The sequence below is a fragment of the Galeopterus variegatus genome, unplaced genomic scaffold, assembly GCF_000696425.1.
Source record: "Galeopterus variegatus unplaced genomic scaffold, G_variegatus-3.0.2 Scaffold82, whole genome shotgun sequence".
Lineage (NCBI taxonomy): Eukaryota > Metazoa > Chordata > Mammalia > Dermoptera > Cynocephalidae > Galeopterus > Galeopterus variegatus.
In genome coordinates this window covers 753,124-774,536 of record NW_007726193.1, presented here as the reverse complement: position 1 = coordinate 774,536, position 21,413 = coordinate 753,124, and the positions used below count along the sequence as shown (strand labels likewise).

Below are 21,413 nucleotides of genomic sequence, written 5' to 3'. Positions count from 1 at the left end.
TTATTAAAATTGAAAGTGCATATATATATATATATATATACATATATATATATATATATACATATACATATACATATAACCTGTCAGTCAGGCAATCCCATTTTGGGGATTCTATTCCATATAAATAAAAGCACTGTTGAAAAGAATATATGTTATAAGGATATCTGTTGCAGTATTTTTGTAGTGGCCAAAAAAACCTAAAAAACAACCAGCCCTATAAAACAAATGGCTACATTATAAGGATAAATGACTGGATGCATTGTTATATGTATCCACCATGGAATATTATGCAGCCTCTAAAACTCATAAGTTTGAGTTATGCCAGATGACTTGGAGGGATCTCATAAGGTTCTGTTGAATGAGAGAGAGGCTCAGTGGTGGGCATCATATGATCCTAGGAGCCTGTTCATTAGAAACAATGATCCAACCCCTCCAAAACCTGTGCATAAACAGGAATTTATACATAAGGATATATATGTGTACATATCTATATACACACAAGAAATATCTGATTTTAGTAGCGTAGAGAAAAAACATGGAAAAACATATGCAAGGTTGTTTTATGTACTATGTTTATGGGCTTGCTGATGTGAGGGAGGGAGGGAGCCAAGCAAAGAAGGAAAAAAGACATCTGAAAAAGGTACATCTATATGATTGTAGTTATATATTTCTGCAATGTAATATGTGGAGATAGATAATAACTACATAATAATCTTTAAAAGATTGGAAAGCAGCATATGGCTAAAATGATCATATCTGAAACCATAGGCTTAGCCTGGGTTTAAAATCTCCCCACCTTCTTCCTGTGGTCTGCATTTGCCTGTGTCCATGCTTAGCTTGCAAAATGGTGTCAGATAGAGCAGTCTTTGTACCTTCCTCCATTTCCATACCTAATGTAAACAAAAGACCCCAGAGCTCTAAACAGCTGAACCTTTCTGGGTGGTTCACAGAATCAATGGGTGAGGGTGCGGATGACATAGCACAGTCCATCTCCATGTAGGTGATAACTCAAGACAAAACCACTGGGTTATCCTTATTAGAAGAGACAGCAGACCAGAGGTGGCCAGTCTGTGGTCACTTCAGTTTTTATGAATCACATCAAAACGGAGCTGCCTACATCTTCTTCCAACACATGTATTATTTTTTATAGACTCAGAGAGAGAAGCAAGTCGGAAAGCAAATATTCCTTTTGCTGAGTACAGTAACACCATAACACATGGCTTGTGTATGCATAGTTTTTTAATATGGGGATCCCCAGAAACACTCAGACTGCTTCTATGTAGTTGAACATGCGGGACAGACAGTTTAGCTTAGGGTGGGGATGAACTAATCCACTCTCACAGTTAAGGCCAAACTAAAGAGTAAAAGAGATGACTTTCAGTTAATAGGACAGTGACATTTCCTAATCCAAACCACATTTGGCATTATGTGTAAGCGATCACTGCTGTGTCATCAGAAGGTGGTTTGTCTCTGTGGATTCATGGTAGGTGGAGACTCCAGGAAGGGGTTGAGTTCTTACTCTGGATCTCCCGATGCTTTCCTGTCCCAGGCTTACCCAACAGGCCTCAGAACAGATAAAGATGCTTATGTTATCCATTGCTGAATAGTGATTTTTAAAAAGCACATCAGTAGTCCACTATTGGAATAAGACTTGTGCTCTCACTCAGCCTTTCCTAGACTTCGGTCCTGGTTGACTTGAATACATTGATTCGTAGTTGTTGGCTGAAGAATAGTGTCAAAACACTGAATTCTGTTGCCCCTGAGGGTAATATTAGTTGAGTTTTAGATGTTTTTGTAGAGGGCATAGATTAGTTAAAGGAGAAAGTCAACTATTTAATTCTTTAGGTGGGACCATGTGAAATGATACTAACCCTTGACAGTATTACTTGAAGGTATCTAGCAGAGTTTTTCATTAGCCCTCTTGTAAATAATACGGTACCTTTTGAATGAGCTGGCAAGGTTCTGATTGTTATGATGCATTTTATTAGATATAGATTTCTTTGTATATTTTCAGTAAAAGTCAACAGTCTTTATTTTAATGTAACTCTTCTCCTATCTTATACATTTTATTTCTAGGCACAGAGTTTATTAGGACTGGCTTTTTAAAAATTAATAGCTGTGTTGAGGTATAATTTGCCACACAATTCACCTATTCAAAGTATACAATTGATTGGTTTTTAGTGTATTCACAGAGTTGTGCAACCATCAGCCATCACCACAACCAATTTTAGAGCATTTTCATCACTTCCAAAAAGAAAAGAAAAAAAAGAAAGAGATTAGCAGCCACTTAGCTTAATGTTCTCAAGGTTCATCCATGTTGTAGCATGTACAAGGGTACTTCAAAAAGTTCATGGAAAGATTTGTATTAGCTTTCAATTCTATTTTTCTACAAACTTTTTGAAGTATCCTCATATTAGTACTTCCTTTTTATTGCCAACTATTTCACTGTTTATAGCAACCACATTAGGTTTATCTACTCATCAGTTGATGGATATTTGGCTTGTCTCCACTTTTTGGCCTTCATGAATAATGCTGCTATAAACATTTGTGCACAATTTTTTTGTGTGAGGGTCTGGCTTTGTAGTGACTGAGCTGCCCTTTTAAATTCCAGTGATATTATAGCTAAATGGGACTTTCCCAGATGTCCTCTTGCTCAGCACCTTCTGTTTAGGCACGTGAAGGATCCAGATTGTAGATGAGGCAACTGAGGCCCAGGTAAGGAAAGTGACTTCCCTGGGCACAGAGAGCTGGTGAGTGGAGTGGTCTCTTGCTCCCAGGTTTAGTGCTTTGCCGATTACTGTGGAAACGTGGAGGCTGAAGAAGACCTAAAGCCTGCAGTGCACGGATTTATAAAAGCCTTACAAGCTTTTTCTGTTTTCTGTTTCTTCTGTTTTGTCACTTACAACAGTGCCTCTGGTCTGAAAGTGAAAGAACAACATAAGAGTTAGAAGGTTCCTTAGAAATTTTCTAGACTTATATCCCTGCTATATAGGCGAGGAAACCGAGGCACAGAGAACTGATGTGACTTCTCTCCCAAGATCACACTGTTAGTGGCAGAGCAAAGACTGGAACCCTGGTCTCTCTGCTCTTCGTCCTAGGTCCTCATCTGCCCCCTTGGACGAGCAGTTGGCCAGGAGCTGTCTGAAGGGTGGTGTTGAGCCATTTTGTGTCTCTTCTCTAACAGGATCCTGTCACAGGGCTGCTGTCAGCCAGTCATGAGCAGAAGGACGCCTGGGTGCGGGACAACATCTACAGCATCCTGGCCGTGTGGGGCCTGGGCATGGCCTACCGCAAGAATGCTGACCGCGACGAGGACAAGGCCAAGGCCTACGAGTTAGAACAGGTAATGGTGACGGATGGCTGCATCTTGGCTGCTCAGCACCTTGTCCTTGAACTGAAAAACTGATGAGAAAGTAGCTATGTATGCAGAACAATTTGCTTTCAGGCCTCTCTTCCATTTTTGCTGTAGAATATTTGTGGGGGGGACACTTAGATAGTCTCAACCTCACATTTGTCTGTTTGAAATATTTTCCTCCATGAAATGATAACACCCAAAATCACACCAAATAAGAAATGAATGTCTCCAAATTTCTAACCCCAAAGTGTCGATTTTCCTGACTAGCTACATTTCTCTTACACATGCTCTATCAATTTTATACATATTTACATACAAGGCATCATTATAAACCAATATGATCATTTTTAAAAAGTCAGCAGATCAGAGCTACACATTCCTAAGTGTGTACTCTTCAGAGTAGCCACATTGAAAGAATATTTATACCAAACACTATTGCTGCTGCTTAAAATATTTTTGAAACTTCCTTTATAAATACCTTTCTAGTTTGAGCCATTCCAGGAAAACAGTCTTATTAATTTATGGTCACCCTTTAATTTTGAACCACACTGGTGTCATCCAGTTTTTGTGCCGATGTTACTCACCACACAGCACAATGATGTCCTTTTAATTGTTTTCCAAAATTAGAAACCAAGATACCCACCAAAGATAAGATTTGCCATCAATGAGTTTGTAACAAAAGAATCTGCCCCTGAGCACAGGAGGTATTTTCCTAGTGTTTTGAGTGATAGCATTAAAGTAGGAAGCACTGGGATATAAAAGTATAATTGTCTTGGGGTGAGAGCCTTTGGGAGTTATCTTTCACTGATATTCTCCTCAATGGCCCTCACAGCCAGCAGCCCATGAGGTCCAGGAAGAATTCTTACAGCCCAGTCAGTGTTTGTTGATAGCAACCAACATGGGCCCAAGCAAGGGGAGCTTGACAGCCATAGGGGGGCTTAGAAAAGAAGCTGGTCTCAGGGAGCAGGGTTTGAATTTGCCAAAACACATGGAGTGTGAAGTAAGGAAATCACCCAGTCCCAGAGCTAAGGAAGTATAGATAGTTTTTGAAATTGCATACAGCAAACATGAAATGCTCCTCCAAGAAGTTGGATGACTTTTATATAAGTGAATCATTCATTTAATAGTATAATGATTTGTAAAGCAGTGCTTATCTACACACATGCAAGCATGCACGCACACACGTACGTCCCTACTTGGCCTAGGTTAAGGTTGACTAGATTTGTTGCTCCTCGACTAACAACAGTGAGACATGAACAGGCCACATTGTATCCTAATGCCTTTTACTATTTGATGCACGTGGATAATAACTAAAGGAGACATCTTCCTTGATTATGGAAAATAACATGGGGATCTTCCAGTGATCCTCAACAAGGGCACTATTGCATTTTGGGCTAGAGTCCTTCATTGTGCAAAGCTGTCCCATGCATTGCAGGACATTTAGGATCCTTCGACCCCACTCACTAAATGCCAGCAGCCCCCACCTCCATCATTATGACAATAAAAATGCCTCCACCCCCACATTTCCATATGCTCCCCCACCCCTGGGGGATAGTAAAATCACCCCCAATTTGGAACCACTGGACTTTGTCTTAATGGAAAATAACTTCTTTATTTTAGGGGAAGTCAATTGACAAATGTTTATGCCATAAATCATAGGAAATGTTAATTATAACAGTGTTAATTTTACCTTAACGATATGAGGTAACATTTTTGGCCCCAACAGAGTTTATGACATAAAGTGAGATTATATGCTAGAACCCTAGGATTTTAGAAGTGGAAGGATCTGAAGGACAGTCCATTCCAGACTTTTCGCTGGCAGTGAACTTTCAGGGTCCTTCACTCTGTCCTGCCTTGCAAACCTGTACATTCTGGGAGAGAGGAGACGCTTGTGCCCCTAGGTGGGGGCTTCCTTCAGCCGGGCTGCTTTGACCTACCACTTGTGAAGTATTTGTATAGTGTTTTTAGTAGGACATGTTAAGACCAGTCTTTAGATGGGCCGGAATTGTGGAGGAAATGGGAGGCCACAAAATGCACTTGATTGAGCGCCACAAGCTCTGGCGTCTACTGCCCGGGCACGGTCCTTGGCCCACCCTTGCAGCTGCAGCTCGGAGGCATTAGCCATGTTACCTCACCTCTCTCAGCCTCAGCTTCCTCGTCTGTAACGCAGGTAGTGCTGCCACCCACCTCAGAAGCTGGGGCGAGAATGAGAGACGATGCAGCCAGCACGTTCTGTACGATGCCTAGACCTAGTGTCTAATGGATTACCACGGCATCATTGCTGTTACTTAGAGTGATGATAACATTAATAGTAATCGGTTACAGTAAACCATATTATTAAGAAACCTTGACTGCCACTTGCATTTTGTAAGAACCTTACTCAGTAGTGCAGTAATGGTGTCACAAATGGCTATTCTGGCAAAAAAAACATCATTACTTTTGGGCAGGCATGAAAGACTTAATTCATCCTTAGTATGACAAAAATAAATTACTAAGAAATGTGACATAAAGCTCCAGAGTACTAGGCTTATAAGAATTGCGTTGCTAAAATGTCAGTGAGGAGTCAGAATTTCAGAGCCGGAAGATACCATCTGATCCAACCCCTTTATTTGAGTTAAGTCACTTTGTCACGATTTTCCTTTCTTTGTGATGGAGTGGAGGAGTGGAGATAAGATGAACCACCAGACCACTCGTGTGTGCTCAGGACCCACCCTTCCCGGGGAGTTGCCAGGCAGCGCTGGCTTCCGTGTGTGTGGTGGCGAGGAGGTGGTTTCCCTGGAGCCAGGAACCCAGGCCCTGTCACTGACTGCGCTTTATTTCCACAGAACGTGGTGAAGCTGATGCGAGGTCTCCTGCAGTGCATGATGAGACAGGTAGGCGGAACACGACAAATGTGTCAACGTGTGTCCACAGAGCATCAGAGCAGGCATCTCAGGCCATTTTCCTCATGACACTGAACATGCTTAAAGCGTTTTGAACTTTTTTTCTCAACAGAAAGAGAAATTGGAAATATTTTGCCTACTTTCTCTTTTTTTAAATAATTTTGTTTTACTATAGAATCACAGTCTCAAAGAATACTGTTTCTGAGAATCTCTTTTGAAGAGTTACATGTGTAAAAGGAGAACATGCCTTTTTTTTTAATGGGGAAGAAAACTTTTTTTTAAAAGACACTCCGGAAAGCCATGTTTATTCTGTCAAGTTTATAAAAGGGTATACTTTCATTTGAGATTAAATGCTTGAGTTTTTAAAACTTGATTACTGTTTATTGGTGTTTTCATTGAGGGGTAAATTAAACAATTTATTGAGCACATGCTATATACAGAACATTATACTAGGATCAGCACAAATTCAAAGATGAATATCGTACGGTCCCCACCCTCAGTAAGCACATTCAAAGACGTTTGCTCTTTTCCTTTCAACATTAGGAAACAAGAAGTTGGCATCTAAACAAGTCCTCTTCCTTCTTTTCCTCTCTCCCTCCTTCCCTCCCTCTCTCATTGTACCTACCCTGTGTTCCCAGCTGGGGATATGCAGACAAGGACACCCTTTGGAGTGACCCCTCACCCCTGCAGAGCTTGTTAAAATCCCACTGGGCTGGGGCATTTCCGGTAAATGTCTGAGAAGGATCCCCAGCACAGCCCCTCTGTGTGGTGCTCACTAGCAGCTGCCTTCTGTCCCTCTGGCTCCCAGAAGTAGCAGATCAGAGATCTAGATCCAGGTGATGGGTCCTGGGTGTGGCCTCTACCAGCCTTGAACCCCTGTAGCTATGAGGAGCCTGCCTTCTGCCTTCTCCCTCAGGTGGACAAAGTGGAGAAGTTCAAGCACACTCAGAGTACCAAGGACAGCCTGCATGCCAAGTACAACACTGCCACCTGCAGCACTGTGGTGGGGGACGACCAGTGGGGCCACCTCCAGGTGGATGCCACCTCCCTCTTCCTCCTGTTCCTGGCCCAGATGACTGCCTCAGGTGAGCCAGGGCTGTTTGAGCCCATGGGAGTGACAATTCAGAAAGGGTATGGGGAGGGGGCAGGTCCGTGACCAGTGTCTTAGTCCACTTTGTGCTGCTCTAACAAAATACCTGAGGCTGGGCAAATTATAAAAAACAGAAAGTTATTCCCTCACAGTTCTGGAGGCCAGGATGTCCAAGATCAAGGCGAAGACAGGCTCAGTTATCTGATGAGGGCTGCATCTTCCAGAAGGGAGGAAGGCTATGTCCTCACATGTGTCCTGATGTGATGGAAGGCAGAAGGGCAAGAGAGCCAAAGGCTGCGTGAAGCTGCTTTTCTAAGGGCCTTAATCCCATTCACGAGGGAGGAGCCCTCATGGCCTAATCACCTATTAAAGGCTCCAGGTCTTAATACCATCACGTTGGCAGCACCTGAAATTTGGAGGGGACACATTCAAACTATAGAAGCAGTTTATGCAAAGGAAAAGCATGCTTCTCTGTGATATTAGGTGCATTTGCTTCTGTGATAGGTCAGGGAATGCAGGGACCCCGTCCGTGACCTGCCGACTGGACAGTCAGCCTCCACCTGGGCTCTTGCGGGATGAGGGCTGTTGAGCCGGCCCCATTAGCTTCTTTCTGTCAAGCCCACAGCTTCCTTACTGTCACCCTCACCTCGTTCCTGGAACAACCTAGGTCAGGCCCAACTTTGACAGTTCAAGGGGCTGCAGACAGTCTCACGCCTGCCCTTAAGACTTTCTCCTCCAGGATTAGCAGCCTTGTCCCTTCACCTCTCCCTCTGACTATCCTAGTCACCCTCCTTTTTTTTTATGTGACCGGTAAGGGGATTGCAACCCTTGGCTTGGTGTCACCCACACCGCGCTCAGCCAGTGAGCGCACCAGCCATCCCTATATATGATCCGAACCCGCGGCAGGAGCGCCACTGTGCTCCCAGTGCCGCACTCTCCTGGGGCCACGGGGCCGGCCCCTGGTCACCCTCTTCTAAACACACCCTTGTTTATCCAAATGATATTTGAGCAGCGTAACTTCCACTGCTCTGCAGCATGCCCAGTGCGGGCTGAACAGCCAGTGGCTCCTGTGCTGAGAGCAGACCACAGCTGCAGGACAGAGTGCCTTGTCCCTGCGGGAGTGCCTTCTGTGGCAGCCTGGTTGCCAGGACTTTGCACACCAAATGGTCTCTCTCTCCATCTGCTACGGGGGCTCCCCTGGCTTATGGCACTTAGTGGCTGTATCTCAGCATTCTCATCATCAGTCCAGTAAAATGATGTGCCTGAGTCTTCCCATTTATTTCAGACTGCAGGTGTGGAACTAAAAAATCCCGTAAGTCAGTAAGTAATGTCGTGGCTTTGTGAATAAACCATGCATTTATTAAAAAATACTTTTTGGTTGTGAAGTTAATATGAGCTCACTGAAGATATTTTGGAAAATATAACAAAATACAAAGAGAAAATTCTACTGCCAGTTTTCATTCAGATGTGTCTCCTCCAAGTCTTTTTTTCTATGCACTTTTTAACATATTTGAGGTCATATTGTATATATACACGTAGTCTTTTTCTTACATAAGCATTATAGCTAAGCATTTCCTCCATGATTTTACAAGCTCATCATAAACATTATTTTAGTGATTTTTATCAAGGGATATACCATAATTAAATTATTTCTTTATTATTTTTTGTTGTTGTTGCTATTATAACTAATGTCACAGTACCAACTTTGACCCCATCTCCATTTACTTCCTTCTGATAGTTAGATGCCATTCAAAGAGTACTCACATATATTGCCAAATTGTTTTCAGTTACTAGTTAAACTTAGTTCTAGTTAAACTTCTAATCTAGCTTATAATTTAAACTTCCTTCATACATATAAGAGCGCATATCTTATATCCATGCCAGCTTCAAGAATTTGTGCTTTAAATGCATGTATTTGCTATAACCAACTATATTTTCAAGGGCCTGATTAACGAATCAGCGTTCTTGGTCACTGCCTGCCTCAGTGACTTGGTGCAGCCCCCCGGCAGGTCCTGGGAGCTGGGCTTTCCATGGGGTGAAGAGCCGGCTCCTGAAGCTGGGAGCTCTACTTTCCCTATCTGCTGCAGTGGAAAAGGACCTACCCTTTTGTGTTTGGCTCACTCAAGAATAAGGACAGTGTCTCTGGTTCTTCTGGGCTGAAGTCCTTGCTTTGTTGGAACCTTCTCTGCACAAATACAACATGTACCAGAGGCCCCGTGCCTTATCTTTCAACCCCTTCTACTTGTAGGCACACATAGGAAAGGAGCCACTCTTTCTTTCCCCCTCCCTCCTTCCTTCCCTCCCTCTGTCTTTCCCTCTCTCCCTCCCTCTCTCTCTCCCTCCCTTTCCTCTTTCCTTCCCTCACTCCCTCACTCCCTTCCTTCCTTCCTTCCATCCCTCCTCTCCCTCCCTTCCTCTTTATGAAATTAGACATTATTATGCTTACTTCAGACTTAATTTTTGATGCCCTAGTAAGAAAAATAAAAATGAGAGTAAAAGGATTTATTTCCTAGTGTGATATTTATGATTTGTAATTGGCAGCTTTCTTTTCACAACATAACCTCATAACCTTAATGTTTTTCTTTACTAGGCTTACGTATTATTTTCACCCTCGATGAGGTGGCTTTCATACAGAATCTTGTTTTTTACATAGAAGCTGCATATAAAGTCGCTGTAAGTATCAACCCTGGTAGTCTTCAGGTGTGTCAGTCATCAAAAAGAATAAAAATCATATAGTTCTTTAAGGGCCAGGTTGTTTGGGGCTGACCAGAAGGTTAGCAAGTCTAGAGCTGTAACGTTGTATCACCTCCGCAAAGTGCACATTTTTGTCCTGGGATACAGTTGGGGGTTTTGTTTTTGGAGTGCACCACATTCTCTGTCTGAATCCATTTTTCTTTTTTTAAATCCCACTCTAAAATGTCCCCTAGGATGCATATGGCCTGCCCGAGTTGGGATGTAGAGGTAACAGTATTAGCATCTTGGGAGGAGCTAGAGTGTTGTGGGGATGATCTTAGCAGGCCCATGCATAGAGGGGCCCGAGCCAGGCAGAATCCCTGCTTGGGGATAAGGATGCAGAGTAAGGGAATAGACTTAGGGTGGAAGTCGATATTGTAAAATAACAGAGAATAAAGGCAGCTTGCAGGAATGCAGGAGGTAGAGGCCAGATCTCAGAAGGTATGGCCATCTGGAGAGAGATGTGAATGTGATGCCCTAGGGAAGAAACCATTTGTCATCTTGAACTCTGAGGCTGAAGAGTGGCCTGATCAAAGCAGTTTTTGAGGATGAGTCATTTGACTCCTGGGTTGCAGTAAAAATGGGTGGGAGTGGAGGAGGGCCCAAGGAAATAATCCTGGGCTCAGCTGCAAGGAGGAGGCTACAGTTGCTCTCCTATGTCTATGTCTCAAGTTCCACGTGTTGAAAATGTTCGTCTTTGGAGATTAAAAAAAAGACTGAAAGTTTGGCATTAGTCCTGTTCTTGTTGGGTTGTAGTCTTTCAATAGTGCACGTAGCATTATTTCAAAACAGCATCCAATATTTGGGTTTTTAAATGAAAATATGAATTGTGAAAGTTAGGTACACATGCATCAAGTCCTCTGTGTGAGTGTCTGAGCCAATTCATATTAACCAGTTTTTAAATGCCATGTAAGTTCAGTGTTCTGTGCCTCAGTTTTGACTTTGGTTCTGGTTGCTTGCTGAGCATTTTTTTCCCCAAGACATAAAATATGTTAAATAGGCTAAAAATAGGTATTAAATTATTTTTAAATGGTGTTGTTGGCTTCAACTAGTTATAACCTATGTGTTAAAGTTTCTTTATTCCATCTTACAATTTAATATAAGTTAAAGGCATTGGCTAAATCGAGGGGCGGCATTTTATTTGATTTTAAGATAAATATTTAGTTCTCTACAAATCAAGAGTTCCTTACAAATTAATACCTTTTAGAAATAAGAAATTTGAGAGTGTTTTTGCATGCACTTTTGTTCCACTTGAGTATTGTCTTCAGAAACTGTGCAGAGGTCACATGAAGTGAAGCTAGGTGAGAATACAGTGTGAGTATACAAAGCCTTGAATTTGGGAGCCTTTTGAGAAGAGATACTCAGGTTTCCTTATGCCTGCAGTAACAAAAAGGAATCGTTTTTCCGTAGCACTTCTCATATACCTCTTTCTCCCCCTCTGATTACTGCCTTTTTCTCCCTTAGGATTATGGCATGTGGGAGCGTGGAGATAAGACTAATCAGGGCATTCCGGAATTGAATGCAAGCTCTGTAGGAATGGCCAAGGTGACAGTTTTACTGTTTGTTCTGCCTTCTGTGCATTTTTGCTGCTTTGATTCGGTTCTCTTCATTAGGAGTTTGGATTTAATCTGATTAGTACATTCTTCAAAAGTCAACAGCATTTATGTGAAATTCAAGTGGCGCATGTACCCCAGGCAACTGAAATTATAGGTAAACAAAGTAGGTTTCCTGTGCTGAAATCTGCATGTGGCAGAAAATAAGTTGTGCTCTGTCCTTGTTATCTGTTGTTATCACCCACACGTCAAAGCTCTTGCTGTTGCTTAAGAAGCTGCACTTGTAGTGTCCAGTCTTCTTTTCTGGGTCATAAAGAAGGCTGAAGAATATGATCACTTTGTAGGTCAGGCTTACAAGTTCAAAAGTCTACAAAGTCAGGCGAGTAGCAATAACAAGTGAAGCTGGCCAGAGAGAAAGATATGGGGGATATGGGGATGCTGGGAGCTTTCCCTAAAGGTATTCCAGTTCAGACTCAGTTAAAAAGTACTCTCAAACCAGCAAAGCACCTCGCGGGTAGAGTCAGCCTGCAGGTCTCCAACGTGCGCCTCTTGCTGTAGACATTTAGTACACCACCTCCTCTTCCTCCTTCTCAAAACGGAAGTATATTTTTTGGACATAGGCTCCAGAGCCAGAAATTTTCAAGCAACAATAAATATGCTCTGCTAAAGTAAACTGACAGAAAATGTACTTATTACTAAAAGAATTAACTTTCTGAAGCACTAGATTTGCTAATGTTAGAAGTTAACCACTAAAATAGGTGAAAGAAAAGCCAACCATGAATTTAGACACACACACACACACACTGTTATGAACTTGTTAATATTTCATTTTTTGGTAGAATACTGATTTCATTCTGGGAATTGTTTTTCTGTTTTCTCTTTCCTGTTCCTACAATGAGCAACAACACACAGGAAAGCTCTGATACAGTGAAAGTAAAGACAGAAGGTGACTATAGGACTCTTTAGCTGGATTTTCAAGACGTGTTTTATTGCCTTTGGGAAAACATGTATGCTAGATTGCTTAATGAAAAAGGAGTGCCAGATATTGGAGGGTATGCTTATTAAAAAGAAAAAGTAATTCATACCTGTGTTTGCAGGCAGCACTTGAGGCAATTGATGAACTGGACCTTTTTGGAGCCCATGGAGGACGCAAGTCTGTGATCCATGTCCTGCCTGATGAGGTTGAGCACTGCCAGGTGACAACTGAGCCTCCTGCCTTCCAGAGAGTAGAGAGCAGGAGAATCCTGGAGTCGGAGACCTGCACTCCAGTTCAGATTCTCTGCCTTTCTAGCTTTGTGCTACTTGGCTTCTTTGAGCATCAGTTTTCTCATCCATAGAATGGGCACCCTCCCCTCCTGCCTCACAAGGTGGTTTTAAGAATCACAGAAAATCACCTTTGACAGTTTGTCTAAGCACTTTGTAAGCCAGAAAGTACTATGCAAACCTAAGACATGGCAATGCTATTTATGTGGATTCAACAATCAAAGCAACCTTGCTCTGCTGGAGGCCAATCTGTTTTATATTTTTTTGAGTACATAGATGGTTTTCTCTCAGATTTATTTCACAATGCTCCCAAATTGAATAATTAGCAAGCAGTAGTTCACTTGTGGGGTTTGGGGCTGGGCAGAATGGGTAGCGGGGGAGAGATGGCAAATTAATAGAACCTCCGTGAAGTACAGATCAGAGAAAGGAGTGATTTGATACAGATTAGGGACTCCATTAAGCAGACAGTAGGTCATCAATTGCTAGTCAATTGCAAACTCTTGTTTAGTGAGGGCCAAGCGGCGTGCCATGTACTGTGCTGGGGCTTAAGTGAGTCAGATCCATAGAATTTTGTAAATGGAGAGCTTCCAGTGGGAGTCTGTGTTTCCAGGCAGAGAAAATCTAGGGAAGAGTGACTAGATAAAGAACTGGGCCCAGGGGTCAGTTGGCTTTAGAAAATGACGCCTTGTTCTGAAGCTGAAGGGTTTCACCCATCTTTATCCCACCTTCCAGCTCACTCCATTTCCCCCCATTCAGTGGTCCTTAATGGGGAATCTGTTATTTTGGGGGATATAATTTAATAGAGACAAGCTGGTGTGCTTCCTGTAGATCATAATCTGATAGATGTGTCATCTAGTGGGAATGTGTGAGCTTTGTAGCTGGCTGAGCCTGGGTTAGGATCCTAGCTCCGTCACTTACTAGCTGCACTGCCTTAGGCGTGATTCTCAGAGTCCTCATGTGTGGATTGGACCTAATCCTCTAATTCCTTCCTCATATGGAAGATTTAATGAGCTTATGTTTTCAGGGATCTAGCCCCATGTTTGTACATGTAAGATCTCAGTGTTAGCTCCTTTCTCTTCCCAAATTTTTCCTTATAATTTCAACTTCTTTCCAAGTTTACAGTGTCTAATCCAACCACCTTATAATTGAAGCCATATTATAGTGCCTCTAATTAACCCTAGAAAGATTCTAGGACTAAACTAATTTTGTTGTTTACCATTTTGCCAGAGATTTTCTGGATTTGACTCTTTCTATAAGTGGTTTCTGGGTCACCCAATCCAACTGGTCAGAAGCCAGACATTTCTCCGTGCCAGCCCCATGTGTGTGTGCTTTTCTGGTCTCTATCTTCATAGCCAGGACACCTTAGCCTGCTGACACAGGTACCCCCATAGTTCCTCCTGAGTGTCCTAAAGGTCTGGCAAAGTCAATAGAGGGCACGGAAGGAAGGCAGACAAGCAGTTCCCAGCACAGGCTTCAGGCATTACCATGCCCTCCCCAGCCCTCTACTTCTACAAGGTTGGCTGGCAGGGGCCATGTTGGTAGGACAAAGCTCTACTCAAAATTGGCAAACTCATTTGAAAGTTCCCTTGGGGCTAAGGCCATGGTCTCTAGTACTATTCCAGGTTAAACCACCTCTTTGTTTCTCTTTCAGTCTATCCTGTTTTCCATGCTGCCAAGAGCATCAACATCCAAAGAAATTGACGCCGGACTTCTTTCCATTATTTCTTTTCCGGCCTTTGCAGTGGAAGATGTAAACCTTGTGAATGTGACCAAAAATGAGATTATTTCCAAGCTCCAAGTAAGCATTGGTCATGCTGATGCCCTTCTACCCTGTGTGAAGTGCCACTTTCACATGATGACATGGAGCAGCTCACCCATGCTTTGGTTCTCCCTGAGGTTAATGGCTCGGTTTATCTAAGTGGACTCATGGGCACCCAAAGCTGAGCCTACAGGCAAGAAAGCGAAGTCTCAGTGTGATTAAGTGACTTGGTTCTTTTCTTGAGTAGCAGAACTTGCACTCAAGCGGGCACCTTTGAACCTCAATTCCTACCACCACCGTACTTCAAAGGCAACAGAGCTCACAGACAGATTCCTTTGAGAAGCTCATGAAAGCTGTAGAGTCACTGCCAGAAACAATATACATGTCCCAGTGTCCTCAGACTTTATACACAATTTCAGGGGACTTGGTGACCCCAAAGTTAAATTAAGGTCAAAAAATCCCTGTTCCAAGGCAAAATGCAGGAACACATTACACTAAACTGAAAATGTTATTAAATACTGAGAACGTTATTAGTAACTGAGAATGTTATTAAATACAGCCAACAGAAATTATCAGTAAAATTATCAGACTCTAAGTTTCTTAAGCTGAAATCTGCATGTTGATTGTCCTACTTAGATTCAGTGAAAAATGCTTTTGTCCCTTGGAAACACAGGAGCTAAGGGTCTCCGATCATATTCCCAAAAGAAGGCAGCGGTATTAGTCAGGGTTCAGTGGAGAAAAAGGAGCCTCTCTAGGAAGCTGAAGTAGGGAGTTAATGCAGGGAGTGACAGGCTTGCAGGAGGAGCAGGGCTATGCTGAGCCTCCTGGGACGAGGCCCAGCACACTGCGGAGCTGGCCACTAGGGGCGTGGTTGCCAGTCCGGCCTGGCCCATGCTAGTGCAATGTCTGCTGCAGCAGCCCCCACACACTGAAGAAACTGGAAAATGGACACCCAAAGCTGCCATCCAGTGATTGGTGGGTCACACTGAGAGAGTGCTGCCCCTACACACTCCTTTCTTGGCACCCAGGAAGCTAGAGAGGAATACTGGAGCCTGTAGCAGGAAAGCCAGCAGTAAAGGTCCTAAGCGTAGGAAGCCCTATCCTTCCTCCCACCCCAAGCCTTGCAGGGATGCATCAGGCCAGCAGAAGCCTAACTGCCCAGGGTCTAGGGAATATCCTTTTAGCTTTCCAATCTTTCAAGTAGGAGCAAACAGTCCAAGTATCTGTCTTGATGGCTTCTCCAAATAGTGAGGGGGTGCCTTTGCATCCTTGTGTGATACAATAAATCAGAATGAAAGAATAGTCATTCAATGAACTCTCTTTAATTATTCTTGAGTCCTGATACTCCAGTGGAATGTTTTGGCATTCACTTCCAAGTACCAATCAAACCTGAATTTACTTTGCTTCTTACTTAAAAAATAACTCTTTATACTGATAGCAAAGAGCATCTGATAGAAATTTTATTACTAAAAGATTCATGGGAGAGAGGGTGAAGGGCTGACTTGAATTGAAATAAAAAGGCAAAGAAATTCTTCCAATTTCATCAAATGTACTTCATTTCTTTATCTTATTAGGGACGTTATGGATGCTGCCGCTTCCTTCGAGATGGTTATAAAACTCCAAGAGAGGTTGTATTTAAATATTGTTTCTTATGGTTCTTTAACTGCTTCATATCTAAGTTGCCACTGTGTTGTTCTCCCTCTATTGATTATAATTATATGTTGGAATATTGGAAAGGGAAGTATTAATTTTGGAGTCAGCAAGCCTGGAGTTAGGCAATAGAATAGTAAGATCATCAGGAGCACAGCAAGCTGGTAGTTTAAAACCAGCTCGTAGACAAGGACAAACAGTTCTGTGGCTCACACATCTTTTTAAAGACCAACCGTGGCCTCCTCCTTGGGTTTCTTTGCCACAGTGACTAATATAAATATAAATAAAACAGATTGTCTGCCAGCCACAGTGGTAAGGCAAATTGCTGTTTATCTGTTAGAGATATAGGAAGCTTTAGTATAATAAACTACCAAGGAGTCTTGTGTATATTTCTTATTTACTTTCCGAAATTTTACCATGGGAAACTGCCCAAAATAGCATCTCCCCGTTATAGTGGAATCTTAATCATACCAACCTCAAAGCTGCATTAAGTAAGACAAGCAAAGGGAAACCCAGTGAGGCACAATGGCATGATGTATGTAATGTGACATTATCTTTAAAAAGTTTTATGTGTTTGATTCTAGGACCCAAACCGATTGCATTATGACCCTGCTGAACTCAAGCTCTTTGAAAATATTGAATGTGAGTGGCCTGTGTTCTGGACGTATTTCATAATAGATGGAGTCTTCAACGGTGATGCCGTTCAGGTGAGAACTGGTGTGCTGATTATTATTAGAACGTAGAGTTATGCAAAAATTTAGGTCACTGTTTTGGTTATCTGTTGCCACTTAACAAATTTTCCCTAAACTTAGTGAATTATGGCTGGCCAGTTATCTCAGCTGGTTAGAGTATGGTGCTAATAACACTGAGGTCAAGAGTTCAGATTCCCCTACTGGCTGGCCACCAAAGAAAAGGAACAAAAAAAAACAGTGAATTAAAGCAACAACTATTTTATTTATTCACTTACAGTTCTGCAATTTGGGTAGGGCCTAGCAGGGACAGATTGTCTCTGCTTCACTAGGTGTCAGTTGAGGCAGTTCCATGGGGCTTGGAGAACCTACTTCCAAGATGACCTCACTTGCATGGCTAGTGAATTGATGCTGGCTGTCAATTGATGGGAACTCAGCAGGTCTGTTGGCTGGGACCTTGGCTTTCCTCCATGTGGCCAGCTTAGGTTTCTCACAGCATTGTAGTCCGTGGTCATCTTCCCCCAAAATGCAAAAGCAGAAGCTGCCAAACTTTCTTAAGTCTTAGGCCTGGAATTAGCAAAGTGTCACTCTCATCTAATTCTGTTGGTTAAAGGTGAAAGGGCGCACGGTTGAAGGAGGCACGCGAGACCTGGGCTGACAGTTCACCAGAGAAGTTCCGCTTTATTCAAGGACCACGCGTATATTTATAGGGAGATGCATTCCGGGTTTGGATAGGGGGTGGACGGGGCAGTAGCTGATTGGATGGGGTTGGGCAGGAGGTGGGCCTTGACCTGTGACTGGTTGAGGTTTGGCGCCGGCGGGCTTTCACTGCGAAGAACCTGGAAGGGCGCCATATTGCCATGGAGTGCCTTCCCCCTCCCCCGCTTGAGTGCCCATGGTATCCCTACATTCCTCCCTTTTTCCTCTGTTGTGGGAATGGGTCGTCATAATCTTCGAGCTTCCTGCTGGACGGGGGCGTAGTAGGGGCGGCGCCGGCAGGCTTTTACTGCGGAGAAGAACCCAAAAGGGCACCATATTGCCAGGGAGTGTCTTCCCCCTCCCCCTCCTCTTGAGTGCCCACGGTATCCCTACATTCCTCCCTTTTTCCTCTGTTGTGGGAATGGGTCGTCGTAATCTTTGAGCTACTTCCTGGTGGACGGGGCATAGTAGGGGAAGAGGAATTGGGAGGAGATAGGAGACCTTCTATTAGGCCCTAAAGAAGAGTAGAATATACAGTAATTTCAAGGGGGAAGAACTCTAGAAATGTTCCCTGAAGCCACAGGTCAGCTATTTGTTGAGTCCAGTGTGTGTAGGAAGCCGTAGGGGAGAGCATCCAGGCGTCTGCAGCCAAAACCTCCAGGAACAGGGACCATTGGTGATGTAGATCCATTTAATAGTGGGTTAGCTGATCTGATGGAGAGCGGGTAGGATCCTCGGTGGCCAGGAGCTGGTAATTTCTAAGTAAAAGCTGGTTAAAAGTTTGGTTAGAAATTCTTCCGAGTTGAGTTTGAATGAATTTTATAATGCAGGGCAGAAAAAGACAGGCTATAAATATAACAGCGAGGGGTCCTAATATTGGCCATACCCAGGTGAGAAGGGAGTTTTGGAAAATAGAGGAGAAAGGGTTGGGGTGGTTAATAGTTCGAAGGTCTGAGGCTAAGTTAGTGAGTTTGACAACGTTGGTTTCTACCACTCCAGACTCATTGATATAATAGCAACATTCTTCCCGGAGGAAAATGCAGGTACCACCCTCTTCCGCCGTGAGGAGATCTAGTGCGTGGCGGTTTTGTAAGGTGACTTTAGCTAGGGAGGTGATCTGTCTCTGTAGGGCGGACAGAGATTCGGCCGTGGAGGTGAGGGCCTTTTCAAGTTTGGTGTTACTATCGTCTGCTGCCCATAGAGTATGTCCCAAGCCCCCCCCCGCCCCCCGACAGGCCGGTTGCAATAATTGACGTTGTTAAGGACATTCCCACCAAAACTGGGAGGAAGGCGGCCCGACGCTGTCTTGAGGTTGGGTGGAATAAGGAGGAGAGCTCGGAGTGGGAATAGAAAGTTAGTTGGGGAACGACAGTGACTAGGTAGCAGGGGACGGAGGTATTAGGAAAGATAAAGGTGGAAAGGGTTCCGTTACACCAAAAAAAGGTGTCCGGTGGGGACATTGTGTGGATCATGATGGTGGAGTTTTTAGTGCAATGGAATGAAGAATGGGGTAAAGGGGTGGATGATCCCAGAAAACAGTGATAGGACACTAAAGTGTGGTTGGGGGTGTTATCAGGGTCCGATAGAGGAACATTGGGAAGGCTGAGGGGTCTAGAGGAGGAGTTGGAAGGGACTGAGGTAATGTTTACAGGGACAGCAGCCAGAAGTGGGCACAGCAAAGATGCGCAAAGGAAACAATTGTTAGGAGGGGTAGAGTTGAAGAAAGTCCGGTTAAGAAAGATAACAGTTTCAGAAATAATTTGTTGCCAAGTGTAAATGGGAGACAGCTGGTTGTCAGTGTGTATTTGTGAAGAAAGGGTTTTTTCTTGTTGAGAAATGTGAGTATGTACAGCAGATAAGGAAGTGTGATTTTTTATGGGGACATACATGCGGGTGACTGCAAATTGTCCACAGGGGTGGGAAGCGTAACTATTGCAGTAGAAAAATCCGATGACCACCCCTGCCCACCTGGAGTCCCACGGATCAGAAATGTGGAGTTGGAACCCGCTACCTGGGTTGTGTTGGAGTATCTGTCCTCCCGCACCCATCCTGTTTTGGACTATTTGACCCTGGGTACCCATAAGTGGGTTATGGATTTTGCATGACCAATACGGGCACCCTCCATAAGTATCTGGCCACCAGCGGCAATAATTCTGGGTTTGGTTGAATAAGAAGCATAGGTATGGGCGGGAAGATTGAGAGATTAGTTTACTGTTTGTAAGTGGGATAGTGATGGCACTTTGGCATCCAGCTACAGGACAGTCTGCCGTGGAAGAGAGTAGTTTGGTGGTTTTACCTTGTTCCCCTGTATAAGTCTCTTGCACTGTGAACCGCCAAACGTACAAGGATTTAGAAGTACCTACTAGGCACAGTAAGAGAAACAGGATAACGTTAGCAGAAGTGGTCATTGTTCCTGTAATGGAGGGAGACTTGGGAGTCGGGATAAGCAGAGCTTGAGGGGGTCAGAGGGGTGAGGGGTGCAGGCAAAGGTTTTAGTTTCTTGAAAGGGTGTGTCTTGAACTTCCAGGTCATGCGTAGGTTCCGTGGGATCCGTTGGTGAAGCCGGGAAGCAGGGTTTTAACCTAGAAATGTGAATCCATGGAGTTACTTGGTTGTTTGGTAGGGAAAGCTTGGCAGCTGTGGGAGTGCAAAGAATGACTGGGCAAGGGCCCTCCCACTTAGGAGTTAAAGGACCTTGTGGCTCTGTGGAATTGTAGAATACTAAATCCCCAGGGTGTACTGTGGGAGTGTTCTGGGAGGAGGTAGGGCTAGGTAATAGCCAATCTTGGTGTTTCCAAAGCTCAGCTCGAAGATGGGCGGGATAGCTAGGTTGGAGGGTATGGTTCCTTGTTTAGGGATGATCCCTGGAGGTAACGGGGACCTCCCATACATAATTTCAAAAGGGGAGAGGTTTGAAGGTTTCTTCGGGAGGACCCCGAGTCTGAACAAGGCTAAGGGTAAAAGGCGGGCCCAGTCAAGGTGAAGTTCCAAAGAAAGTTTAGTAAGGATGTCTTTTAGAGCCCTGTTGGCGCGCTCAACTTTTCCTGGGGCCTGGGGCCGGTAAGGACAGTGTAAGTGCCAAGGGAGGGAGAGGGTTTGAGATAAATTTTGTATTATTTGAGCGGTGAACTCTGGGCCGTTGTCTGTTTGTATGGAAGAGGGCATCCCGAATCTTGGGATAATTTGGGAGAGGAGGATGGAAGCCACAGTGGTGGCCTTCTTGTTAGTGGTGGGGAAGGCCTCTATCCACCCGGAAAAAGTGTTTACCATTACTAGGAGGTATTGCTGACGTTTAACAGGAGGCATGTGCGTGAAATCGATCTGCCAGGAAGAGGGCATTCTGAATCTTGGGATAATCTGGGAGAGGAGTATGGAAGCCACAGTGGTGGCCTTCTTGTTAGTGGTGGGGAAGGCCTCTATCCACCCGGAAAAAGTGTTTACCATTACTAGGAGGTATTGCTGACGTTTAACAGGAGGCATGTGCGTGAAATCGATCTGCCAGTCTGCTGCAGGGATACTACCCCTAGCTTGGTGTGAGGGATATGGTTTGGCTTTTAAGGGAGTGTTAGGGTTGGTACGTTGACAGATGGAGCAATTCTGAGAGATTTCTTGTAGAAGAGTTTTGTCCGCTGAGGTTAAAGGAAAGAAAGTTTGGAGGAAGAGTGTTAAACTTCGGGGATTTGAATGGAATAGATCATGGAGAAGATGGAAAAGAGAAGATTTATCATCTGGTGTCGGAG

At 43.8% G+C, this 21,413-nt stretch overlaps 1 protein-coding gene across 2 annotated transcripts in view; it reads left to right on the top strand.

Annotated features, from left to right (window-relative positions):
• PHKA2 (phosphorylase kinase, alpha 2 (liver)) overlaps positions 1 to 21,413 on the top strand; it is a 76,015-nt gene that overhangs the window by 11,681 nt on the left and 42,921 nt on the right. For both annotated transcript variants that reach the window (XM_008579869.1, XM_008579862.1), the window contains exons 2-10: positions 3,185 to 3,343; positions 6,181 to 6,228; positions 7,154 to 7,322; positions 9,918 to 10,000; positions 11,525 to 11,605; positions 12,711 to 12,809; positions 14,528 to 14,674; positions 16,210 to 16,263; positions 16,870 to 16,992. In XM_008579869.1, coding sequence (XP_008578091.1) covers positions 3,185 to 3,343; positions 6,181 to 6,228; positions 7,154 to 7,322; positions 9,918 to 10,000; positions 11,525 to 11,605; positions 12,711 to 12,809; positions 14,528 to 14,674; positions 16,210 to 16,263; positions 16,870 to 16,992 — 963 coding nt within the window. The remainder of the gene's footprint in view (positions 1 to 3,184; positions 3,344 to 6,180; positions 6,229 to 7,153; positions 7,323 to 9,917; positions 10,001 to 11,524; positions 11,606 to 12,710; positions 12,810 to 14,527; positions 14,675 to 16,209; positions 16,264 to 16,869; positions 16,993 to 21,413) is intronic.